General features: G+C 34.7%; 1 protein-coding gene across 6 annotated transcripts in view; it reads right to left on the reverse strand.

Annotated features, from left to right (window-relative positions):
• Nucleotides 1–6,103: 6,103 nt before the first annotated feature.
• LOC125865185 (DNA mismatch repair protein MSH5) overlaps nucleotides 6,104–12,392 on the reverse strand; it is a 34,584-nt gene continuing 28,295 nt past the window's right edge. For 5 of the 6 annotated variants that reach the window (XM_049545375.1, XM_049545377.1, XM_049545376.1 and 2 more), the window contains 10 exons: nucleotides 11,360–11,436; nucleotides 11,076–11,162; nucleotides 10,767–10,828; nucleotides 10,348–10,409; nucleotides 9,320–9,373; nucleotides 9,134–9,219; nucleotides 6,800–6,831; nucleotides 6,705–6,728; nucleotides 6,423–6,538; nucleotides 6,104–6,355 (listed from right to left, as the gene is read on the reverse strand). In XM_049545375.1, coding sequence (XP_049401332.1) covers nucleotides 6,269–6,355; nucleotides 6,423–6,538; nucleotides 6,705–6,728; nucleotides 6,800–6,831; nucleotides 9,134–9,219; nucleotides 9,320–9,373; nucleotides 10,348–10,409; nucleotides 10,767–10,828; nucleotides 11,076–11,162; nucleotides 11,360–11,436 — 687 coding nt within the window. In that variant the 3' untranslated portion in view covers nucleotides 6,104–6,268. Of the gene's footprint in view, nucleotides 6,356–6,422; nucleotides 6,539–6,704; nucleotides 6,729–6,799; nucleotides 6,832–9,133; nucleotides 9,220–9,319; nucleotides 9,374–10,306; nucleotides 10,410–10,766; nucleotides 10,829–11,075; nucleotides 11,163–11,359; nucleotides 11,437–12,392 lie in introns of those variants that run through there. The other variant, XR_007446323.1, reaches the window with a different exon arrangement.

Genomic DNA, 12,392 nt, shown 5'->3' on the forward strand with positions numbered 1-12,392 from the left:
TTTGCATTATTCAACTTGAGAATTTTTTGTGTTTATTGAATAAAATATTTGATGTTTTTAATGTATGAAAGCAATTTATTGAAATGTACATGTATATTAGTTTCAGAAATTAGTGGTCATAGAAATTAATTAAAATATTTGATATTGAAACTGTTCAAAAAAATAGGTTTTAGTAGCAATCAGAGTTGCCACTAAAGATATAAAAAGTTTAGTGGCAGCAAAAGTCGCCACTATATCACATGTTATTGTGGCGACAAGTATTGCCACTAAATCTGTAACACTTTTGTGGCAATTTATGTTGCCACTAAAAGCCATTTGTAGTGGCAATAACAATTGCCACAAATGTTCATTGCTATTGTGGCGACCTTAGTCGTTACTGAAACTCAATTTTCAGTAGCGACTTACGTAGTATCAACTTTGTGGAACCTACTTTTGTGGCGTGTTAGATTAGTTTTTGCAGCGAGGGAAGTCGCCACAAATATCTTCTTTTGTGGCGACTTAAGTAGGTCGTCACAAAAGACCTTTAGTTATGGAAGTACTTGCCACGGCGGTAAAGTCGCCACTATAAGTAATCAGTGGCGACTTTTGGGTTTATTGTGGCAGTTTCTGTCGCCGCTAAAGGCCTGATTTCTTGTAGTGACACCACTGCCTGAATGAAAGGTAAAGAGAACAGCAGAAAAAAGCAGGAAAATGTCAAATTGGTTGTAAAAGAGGTAAAGTAGCCAATGTAATGTCAAGGCTGGCAGAAAAGTCACTAAGTATCCAAATATACCACACCTGCCTTGAGCCTATGTTACAAGCTAAGAAAGTCCTATAGTGATCCTAGTTAACCAATCTAGAAAGTCAAAATTGAGAAAATAAGGGCAAGCATATGGTATTGAGCACTAACTATATTTGAATTCCTTTCTGAGTGTGAGTGTATATTGAGTCCCTGATTAAAAAAAATTCAAATCTTGTGTGAAAAAGGGATTTCTTTGTGGTAAGGGAACAAGTTACATTGTTGAAGAATTGGCATCTTGGTGATTGTTGTTTGTGTATGTGATGATGTATGTTGGTATGTCTATGTCATGTTTTGATCCACATAAATTAGCTTGTTGAGTTTAAATGAAATGATTTGCACTGTGCTAAAAAAAGAGATAAATTGGGGTAATTGATAGAAAAGGCCAAGTGATTGCTTAAGTTTGTATGCTGCTTTTGCATAAGTGTCGTTTAGATTTTGTTGCGTCGCTTGAGGACAAGCAACGATTTTAAGTTGAGGGTGTTGATGTACCGTGAGTTTACGGTATTTTTGATACATTATACTTTAAGTTTGCATGCGTCTTAGGCATTTTTGTTATTAGATATGATGGTGCTTTGGTCTAGTTTGAAGAAAATTGGTTTGAAGTAGTTAGAATTGAATGTAGCTAAACCAGCAGGATTTTGGCAACAGACGAGCCCATCCATGAACTGTCTTTTACTTGACGTGTCGTAGGTGGAGTGTTCAAGGAAGTCTGACCAAGGGTGGAACCATGGAGCTAATGACGCCCCGTCGTTTGAGTGACGGACCGTGGATGATGGTCGTCATTTGATTCAGAGAAAAGGAGCTCCGGTACTTGAAAATGGAGGGACAAGACAGACTGTGTATAGACCTACGGGTCATAGGTGATGATCGTCGTTTGAATACCACAAGATTTTGGCCAACTGTTGAACCACGGAGCAACCCACAGATCGTCGAGTGATTAACGGACCGTCGGTGGCTACCGTTGATCGAAACTGCTCAAAACTGGAATTTCCTAGTTTCTTTTCCTACTTGGGTTAGGACTTAGTCTCTATAAATATAAGTTGTATTTTTCGTTTTTTGGGTTGTTAGACCTTTTTGGAGACTTTACTTTGGGTTGAGGATTATTGTGCAAACACTTTGGCATCTTAATTCTTGAAGTTTGTTTATGCAATTTGTTTTTGATTTTCAATTGAAGATTTCACATTTCATCTATTCCCATTGTAAGTTCGTGATTTCTATTTCAAACTTAAATATGAATTGTGAGAACTCAAGCATAAATAACTAAATCCAAAAATAGGGTTGTGGGACCCCTGAGCAATTAACAAAGTAAAACTAATAATTAAGTAATTCTTGAATAGTGTTATGCATGTATTGTTGATCCTTTCGTTTAGAATGTTTTATAACGGTGGGCAACGTTAGAACTCGCCTCATTCCTACTTGCGGACCAAGGAGATAACGAATGAAAAAGTGATTAAACAATGGAGATTTAGACGTGATAAGCCACTATCTAATAGTCTAACCCACTTACTGCGAAGGCTAATCTGGGGTTAAGGGTAAGGGTTAGTAAAGCAGACACCCGTAGACGGACCAAGTTGTGTGGTGAAATTCCCTATTTGGAGGACCAATCACTTAGGAGATACATAACTTACCAACCTTGCATGCTAACACTAGGATAGAGTTACTATTATTGGAATTACTGCGTTATGAACTTCTAGGGAGCACATATACCCTAGTTTTAATCTCATATTTATATTTCAAACTGCGAATTGTGATTACTTGTTACTACAAATCAATCAACTGTTATTTTACTTACAACCCCCCCCCCCCTTTTACTGAAGTAATTTGACAAAAACTAGATAATTGTAAGTTAGCCTAAGTCAAAACTATATTCCTCGTGGGATCGACCCTGACCTAAAAGTTAGGTTCTTTATTTGACAACGACCGCTTATACTTCTTTCGGGAAGTATAATTTGGGCGTATCAATTGATTTGTCAAGACTATGATAGACTTCTGTGTTTATGACAAACTCCTTATGATATGAGGTTTCTTACTTTAATTTTCGTATTTTCTATTATATTGTGTTGTATATATGTCAAGTGACTTGTGTAGTGCCTCTCGGGGTCTTATACTCCACGTCACGTCTAGGGTATACTTTGGGTCGTGATAGGCTGAGATCAGACTCCATGCGCTCACATGATATATTATCTCGGTTACACTATTAGCCTCTCATAATGAACTAAAATATGATAAAAGAAAATATTTATAAGGTAGTATGAACGACCTCATCTCTTAACCTTCATATGTTACGATTATGACTATGTTAACTACTTTTATTGATTTGATATGTACGTACTATTCCATATGTACTTGCGTCCCTCTTTTCGAGGGCGCTGCATCTTTTTGTTGATGCAAACTCAGGTACACAAACATGTGATCAGGCTGCTCGCTAGTTCCATATCTTCTCTTATTGATGAGATTCTTTATGTTTTTGGGCTTAGTCTGCATATTTCTAGTAGTTCATATTTTTGTGTTTAATATATACTGGAGGCATTGTCCCAATAGACACTTCTCAATTATGTTCAAAGTCTTATAGACATATAAATAGTTATGTTACGTTTGGACTTTCATGTCCTTTGACAATGATTTTAATTTTTTATGACGTACGTCGTGAAATTTGTTTTCTTATAAAACTTGTTTCTTCGAATGCTTTCATATGTATTCTTTCGCTTATGTTTGGATGTATGTTCATGTCCAATGCAATGTTATAGGTACGCTCGGACCAGCAATGACATTGAATGTTGGTTATGTTCAATGTGTAGGCTTGGGGTGTGACACAACGAATACAATTGTATTTATTAATGCAAATAAATTATATTAGAGATATTCTTATTCAATTTCGTATAGTTTATTTATATTTTACTGTATTAATATTAAATAGACAGAATAAAAAGAGTTGGAAAAATTAAAATAGACAGAATAAATGGAGTTGGAAAAATCAGGGAAAAATGCGATGAACATGGATCAAACACGTGACCTTCAGATCTTCAGTCTGACGCTCTCCCAACTAAGTTATCCCCGCTACTGTGATTTGTTTGTAACTTGAAATATACTTAAAATAATAAATATGTGTTCTTTGAATGCTTAATTATTAAGTATATCATTCTCCTGAGGACTATCTTAAGGTTTAACATCATATTACTTGTTTTAATTATCACTTGTATAAATCCTTTAAGACCTAAAAAATTTCATAAACACTACTACTACTACTATTAGTATTATTCCAGAAAATATTCTTTAAACAACATTTCTTCTATGGCAAACATTATTTTAGCCTTTATTCTACTGAAAGATATTGGGATATATATTATTAACCACATGTTTAGATACAGTACTTATTATAGAATAATTGTTTATTTAATTTTATTAAAAGTTTTAATAGATTATATATTCGTTATGGTGTTTGTTTACTTATATAGTAGATGATCTAGTGTAGAGAGTTTTAGCTTATACACGGAGTATTAAATCATTGGTTCTTATAAGTATAAAGTTTTTTATTCACAATCTAAGATGGAAATTGGACATTTCATCGGTAGGATTGTAGCACAAGATTATATGTAATTTATCTTGATTATGGGAACAGTATAGTTTCAACTTCTTGTGCTAGTGCAGTTTGTATGTATTGAACGGGACCGAGTAGAGATAGTTGATTTAGACTGACTGACAAAAGTATATTCTCTAAACTATTAGATGTACTTATATTCTTAATCCTGATATAATTATTATGAGTTGTATATATTAATTATTGTTTTGATTTATTAAAAGATGAGATTCTGAGATAGGTCAATATGTCTGATAGATTGGATGATAATAATATATATTGGTAAAATAATAACTTATTTGATGGAATCCATATCTCGATATAGAGATAGATGATATGTTTTTTTGAGAAGCTTATAAGTTTTTATCGTGTCAAACCTTACAAGTGGATTTTTGAATCCGACACATGAAATAAGTTAAGCATTGCTCTAAACGAAATTAATCATTGAATTAAATTTGTCGGTAATTTAATTTATTGATTAGTATTTGTAATCTTAACATGGGGAGATGTTTAATCTGGAATTTTGAAATATAATTGGAGGAGTGCAATTACGAATTTCTAGTGGAATGATTTGTAATTTATTATGGTAAGAATCATTCAAATTAATTATTTGGAATTATTTCCGTTATAGGAAGCCTCATTAATTAATTTTGTGGTCCCTACCGTGCTCATATTTAACTAGAACTCACGATCCTATTTTCTATGGGAAAGGAGGAAAGTAGCGTGTATTTTCTTGTTCAAGAAAATAACGTGCCTTTTGGCTTCTCCTTTTTGGACTAAGAAGAAATCTCTATAAGTAGGGTTTCTTCTAACCTAAAAATAAGAATAAGTTTTCTATACGATACTTGCCCCTCAAGTATTGAGAAACTTGGGAACACTATAGAAGACCGCGAACTGTTGTCTAACTTGTGGGTCTAACTTGTGGATCACTTGAAGGTATATGTTCACGCTTCAAGAGGTAATTCTTGAATTAAATTTCATCAAATTTATGTGTTCTAGCATAAACATATTGATTATCTACTATTCATGTAAGCAATATGATTTTGGTATGCTTCCGTTGTGCATATAGTTTCTAACGAAAAAAAGCTTGAGTAAAAATATCCTTACTATTGTTTGGACTAAATTAAGTAATTTCACCTTAACAGTAGCAAATTAAACCAGAACATACATACATTAATTAATTAATCTAAGTGAAATAGAATTTATTTTGTGTTGTTCATATACTTATTGATGTCTCTCTCACACACCTAATGCAGATACAGAAGTTCTAAAAGTCATTTATTAAAATGACTATATAGCAAAAGTATATAAGCTAAAACAGGAACATTTTAAGTGGCTCTCAAATTATATATAACTTGTTGAAATTAATATAAATAAAATTTCCAGTTTTGATCAAATAATTAAAAAAAAAAAACGTCACTATGATAGTCTAGAAAATAAAGATGTTTCTTCATAAATTTACGGCCATTGTCATCCTGCAAAACAGTTAAAAATTAAAACACATTTTGTTGTCGCATTAATTCACTTCCAGTAGCTACTGACTCATAGTCAGTGTAGTCCCAAAAGTGAAGTCTAGGAGCGTAGAGTGTATGTTGACCTTACCCCTACACCTTGGTGTGGCCGGTAAAGAGGTTTCTGCTAGAAGCTACCCAATTGTCGATTTGAATAATCTTTCAAGAGTCTACAAGTGACATTTGAGATAACCATTTTAAGTAGACACACTAGCCATACCGACGACATTAGTCTCCTTTATCAAATTAGCCAATTTCTTTGCCTTCCATAGCTCAAATATACCGACTTTGCCTTACACGTTATAAGTCCCGAAAAAGTCTCACGGATATAGTTGCATTATTGATAAAATATATCCAATTCACAACTGAATGCCAAAAGAGTATGATACCCCCTCCCTTTTAGGATTGGCTAGCAAAGATCTCTTCAAAGAAGTGGAGCAGATCACCTTTTTGAGCATCGAAGCCTAGCAACTTCTCCACTGCATCCTGCATCCAATTTGCAAATGATGGACTGAAATTGATACAACTATTGTCGTTTAAAATGATATTTTACCTTGTACTGCTGATCCTGAGCTATTATATCCTCACTGACAAGTCTCTCCATTTGGTTGTCATTCTTGATAGTATCCAATATTAATGCTGCTCGCGTTAGAACTTCGTGAGGTAATCCTGCAGGAAAAAGGGCACTTTGAATTATGATAAGATAAGCAAACTATAGAAGTAGTCGACACCATTAAAAACGTTACAAATATATGCTGCTCTTATTCTTAGGCAAAAGAGTCATATTTACTGCCCTATCAACATGTGGAACTTTTCAAGAAATGTTTTAACTTACCAGCAAGCTGGGCACAATGCAACCCTGTAGAATAAAAGAGTCCGTTAGAAGTTTATAATTTGCATGTCCCTTCGAGGTACAACAGTTGCACTTACCATAGCTAAGGAGTGCACGTCCAGGGACCAACCTGCCATGGCATAAAAGAGTAGGTGATAATATCTTTCTCGGAGAAGAAATAACTACTACAAAAAGTTAAATCTAACACGTGGACATGGTAAAAGTTAAAAGATGATCATCAAACAATGTGTGTAGCCCTTAATGTACTAAAATGAATAATAGAACAGTCATTTGTAAATTAGGCAATGCCAGGAACCTAAAATCAGAAGCGTCACTTAGGTTGAATGTAAAATACTATAACAACAATAACATACCTAGTTTGATCCTACACGTGAGGTCTTGGAAGGGTGGTGTGTGCGCAACCTTACCCCTACCCTACGAAGGTAGAGAGGTTGTTTTCAATAGAATGTAAAATACTAACGGTGAAATTTTGGTCAGTGACATCTAAGTTTATCCATCAGACGGGTCACTTCTCCTCAAGTGGGTAAATACAAGTTGAATATACCAAACTTGCTACGTATGTAGCTAGTTGGAAGACTGGTAATGAACTTGGTGAATATATTTGCAAACTTATCATTATGGAACTTGAAATAATGCTCCTGGGAGCATCATTTTCTAATTTTCACTGAGTGTTTAAGTCTATTTCTGTGTTCTTATCTTCAAATGAATACAATATGAAGCATATCTTGATTATTACACAAGTTTAATCCAACCAATCTCTAAACTCTGATTCTTTGAGTAGTTATTTGATTTATATGAGTTCATTATTAGGCACCACCACTACCGGTAATTCAACTGCTGCACCAAATTTTACAATCACATTTTTCCTCTCTCTTCTAAGACGTCAATATTATCTCTGACTAGAACACTATACAAAAATACATCATCCATCAGAAAGTAACTTTGCCTAATTTATGTTGTATACCGAACAATCTATTCGTACATAATCCTTGTAACTTAAGCCTTTCCGTAGAGATATTCCACACAAAGAATCCAAAAACTAAGTTACAGTACTCAACTAGAAGGCAAATCGTTCAGAAGTACCAGTAAGATCCTTCAACTTGTCAACCAACCTCCTTGATCTTTTGCAATCACTAAGAGCATCAAACCTAGTAAGAGCTTAATTTTTGGATCCAGGAGAACATCATTACATGTACAATCTATCATCCCCGTATCTTCAAGGAAGTCGAGAATATACTCATGTCGTGAATTGACAAAGGCAGATCTACATTGAGCAAGCTCAATGCCTAGGAGACATCACAACTCATTTAGGTCCTTCATCTGAAAATGTTTGAAGTGTGTAACCATCTCATCTAAAAGTTTAGTTGTTAGAGAGGGCACACTTTATTTACTTAATTATATCTACTCAAGACGCGCCTCACGAGTGGGCCTGGTTCATTTTCATGGGACAAGCATATGAAAATTCTTTTTAATAATGGGTGACTGTGAGACTCGAACCCGAGACCTCTGCCTACTCTGATACCACTAAATTAAGACTATGGCTGCTTTCCCCTTTTTGGTTTTCCAGTCTAGTACCCTCTTTGGGGAGCAACTAATTTGGATTCGCACCAAGAGGTCCCACTTTGAGGGGTTAAACGCTCCCTAAAGGTTCACAACAGAGAGAAATATGAAAGTTTTTGTGTCTTGTTCATGATGTGCAAATATTTATCAGTTTAATATCTGATATGTGGGCCGTTGGTCCACACGATATTAACTCAATTTAATACAAGAGGTGGACCAACAATAACTCTGCATCAAGGTCATGTGATTAACACCCTGCATGAATCATTTGTCCATAGCCATGGTCATCTATGACAATCAAGTCACAAAAAACACCATTGAACAGTTAGTTTGCACAACATACAGACTAACTATAACTTTTTCATTCTGTGATACTTCTAGGTGGAGTCTGTAAAAGGGAAAGGATTGGCATTCGGCTTCTCCTTTTTGCACAACAAATAGTACAGTGCTAGTCTTCATATATGATCATATTATACAGTACCCGAGGAGAGCACAGGTGCAAGACCTGATGAAATAGATCAACATAAATCTCTACTGTTGCGAACTAAGCATACCTTTATTTTTTTCAGAAGTAAATAATAAGAAGAAGAAAAAAGAAATGAGAGATAGTAATTGATGCTTAAATGGACCCAAAAATTAGAGATATGTATGAATAGATTATATAAAAGGGTCACTGAAAAGTAACTGTGGAATTGAAAAAGAAATAAAACAAATTTTAAGAAAACATGGTCAAAAAACAATTTGTTTCAAGTCTGTAGGATCAAATAAAAGGTAAACAAGGAATAACACGCATTGTCCCGCAGTAGTTGACTTTTACTTGGAATCAGGTAAAAAGTGCAACATGAACATACCTATAGAGAAATACAATGTCTTCAACATCGGCACAATCTTTTTCTGGGCTTAGCACACTCATAGTGTAACACTTGATTCTGTCTGACTGAAATTTATCAAAATACGTATCTTCTTGGTACCAACAACTCGGAAAGCTTTAAAATGACTTCAAATAAGAAACATCAGGCAAAATCATTAACATATACCTCTAGTAAACAACTATTATCAAATATCTCCGTCAAATGAGTACAAATCAGGACCTGCCAAAAAAACCATTATGACTATAGACTTCTATTAATATAATAGTACACAAGTTCCAGACATGTAGTGAGGCACAACTTTTTCCCAAGAAATTTAGGTTACCGTGTTTCCGAGAACCTTTTATGTCTAAGTTTATCGCTAGGCCTGAAGCAAAATATATGTAAAGTGGCTACTAAAAATCGAGCTTGAAGCTCCCGAGAGTTGGTGGCTATTGGCCACCACTACAATAAAAAATCTCATCATGTTGGTTTCTTTCTTGAAAGTTGTGATGTTAGCACTGTGGTTGAGTATCATTTGTGGTGGACATATCGGTTGGTGTTGAGGATGGACTGGTGGAGGTGCTGCTGGAAATTTACTGGGCGGTGGCTTAAGCTAGAAATAGAAGTTTTGGAGTGCAAGAGGAAGGGAAAACGGCATGCTTCATTTGAAGAGTAAGTCAAATTTGACAACTAATATAGGACAGTGACAGTGTCAAAAGGTTGGGGTCAGGCAAATTATATTTTGTTGCTTTTCAAGAATTGAGCATTTGGTCCTAAGCATCCATAAAACAATCAGCCTCAAGAAAATTTCAAACAACGCTGACTGGTTTTCCTAGAAGAAAAGAAGTAGTGCCGTTAAAGGAAGCAGAAACATTGCTGCTCTTTGAAATCAGTGTGAAATTGTACTATTTGAAGACCAAAAGGGCATGCCAACAGAGGGGTCAAACTTATTAGAAAAGGGATGTATAAGTGCGTTAACTATTTAATGATGACACAAGCAAACCATACAGTTTTCAGAAAGTAATAAACAACAAGGATGTGGTCCCTTCAGTTCTGCCAATACAATATCCATGCAGATGACGATTTCTCATATTATTTTGTTGTACATAAATATGGTAACAATACTTAACCATTACCATCACAATTCTTACAAGCATTAGGGAAATCACTTACACTCATCCCTCCTATCTAAACAAAGGGCAGTAGTACCAGACCTTTGGAGGGTCATAGCATGATACAAAGTGATTTATGGTTCCACCAAGGAGACCGATTCCATCTGAAAGGAATAACAAAAATGACTGAGACAACCAACATAAATGGAAATACCATTGTGCTAAAACGAATTCTACTACTTTATTTGGTTGATCAATCTTTTTAAAAGAAACAAAAACCTCAAGTCGTCATGCACTAGCACATGAGAAAGGACAACTTAGATCACTACGTAATTGGTATTTAAATGTCTATGAAAATCAGTATGAAACAGATGGAGATCAGCATGAACCAGCATATCAATTCAATTGGTATTTAGGTTAGTATTATGTTTCAGAAGATTTCTACATTTCCATATCAAAGCACAGTATAAATGAAAGATTTAGAATCAGAGACAGAAATGCCAGGTACTTGAAAGACCAACCTTCTGTAAGGGTGCCTTTACCAAACTCATCCATTAAGCACAAGGACCGAGGACTTGCATGCCTGAAAATGATTTTCACGTGAAATTAGTTACAGATTATTTATGTGTCTGTACATGTATATATCACGTATATGTGTGTGTCCCTTTATATACTTGTATTATACCATGCTATCAGAAAACATACTGTTGATAATAAACATAGATACATAACTCAGCATTGTGAATTTCAGAATTACTGATCAACCATGGCTCTATGTTCAGATGAAATATATTGCAGTCCTTCAATATGCAAAATTTCTGAAAGTATACCTTAACATAATTCCCACTTGATGGAGATCAATCATAAATGTCGACTGCTCTGCAGTCATAAATTTACTCCCCATGGCACAAAATATCCTGTTTGTCAAGTGTTATTATCACTCTGTCATATTAGGCAACAAGGAGATGAACTAAAATATAACCAATGCAAAGTTGACAGTCCTTGGAAATTATGTCCTCATGTTGAAGAATGCAGTTGAATATAATTTTTTTACAGAAAAATGGTGCTGCATCAAAATAAATTGAACTAAAACCAGTAGAAGGAGTGCAGAAACCTGTCAGTTAAACCCACTGTGGCAGCATCAGCTGGTACATAACTTCCAATGTGGGAAAGGAAAACTATCAAGGCAACCTAAGATATTTATTGAGATGAAATGCTTAAGTGGATGCAAATATGGAAATTGCATTCATTACAATACAAGTATTTTTTAGATGAAGAAAATTGGTAAACACTTGGGGTAGATGACCTGTTTCATCGGTGTTTACATCATTACAAGTTTGAGAGTAAGTTCAAACACAAGTATATTATATAAAATAACAGGATAAAATGCAACATCAATGAGGGAACCATATCCTTTGGCTAATTCCATCCAGTAAAATGGAATATGTTCAAGGTGATTTAATATTCGTAACTACAAAAACATCTTGCATCAGAGAATTATATTTAATAAAGTTTTAAATTCTATACTACTCGGAAACTAGGACACAAACTTTGGAGTGTGAAATTGATTATAACCAGAACATCAAGACTGCAGGTGGGACTTGCAGTAACTCTTCCACTTCGGATGGTTATGGATTCTATGAATGGTTTAGAGGATTTAAAAATCTTGACACTTCATTTGGTGAACAAGGACAGATCACCAAGTTGTTTGGGCTTATAGTTAGACCTTAGTCATTCAATAAATTTTGTCCTTATTGTATGTCAATCTCTAGTCTATCAGTTCTCATGGAAAATTATCAAAACGACAAAATCATCCGCTAGAAAAAGGTCTTTTTCATCTAGAACATATAGATCAGGACCTTTTATGGTAAATAATGCTGAAATGTGTGATCTTCTCATCTAAAAATTTAAGCTATTAGAGAGAGCACATATTTATTTAATTAACTATCTCTTTAACACACCCATTCACATGTTGGCCTGATTGAGCACATATTTATTTACTTAATTATCTCTATTAAAGAATGACAAAACTCCCACATTGGTGGTTAATGAAATGGGTGGACTCCTTATAAGGCTTGGGCAATCCTCCTCCCTTTGAGCTAGCTTTTGAGGTTGAGTTAGTCCCAGGTGTCATATCTTTACATGGT

This window comes from Solanum stenotomum, chromosome 5 (genome assembly GCF_019186545.1).
Source record: "Solanum stenotomum isolate F172 chromosome 5, ASM1918654v1, whole genome shotgun sequence".
In the NCBI taxonomy this organism is placed as follows: domain Eukaryota; kingdom Viridiplantae; phylum Streptophyta; class Magnoliopsida; order Solanales; family Solanaceae; genus Solanum; species Solanum stenotomum.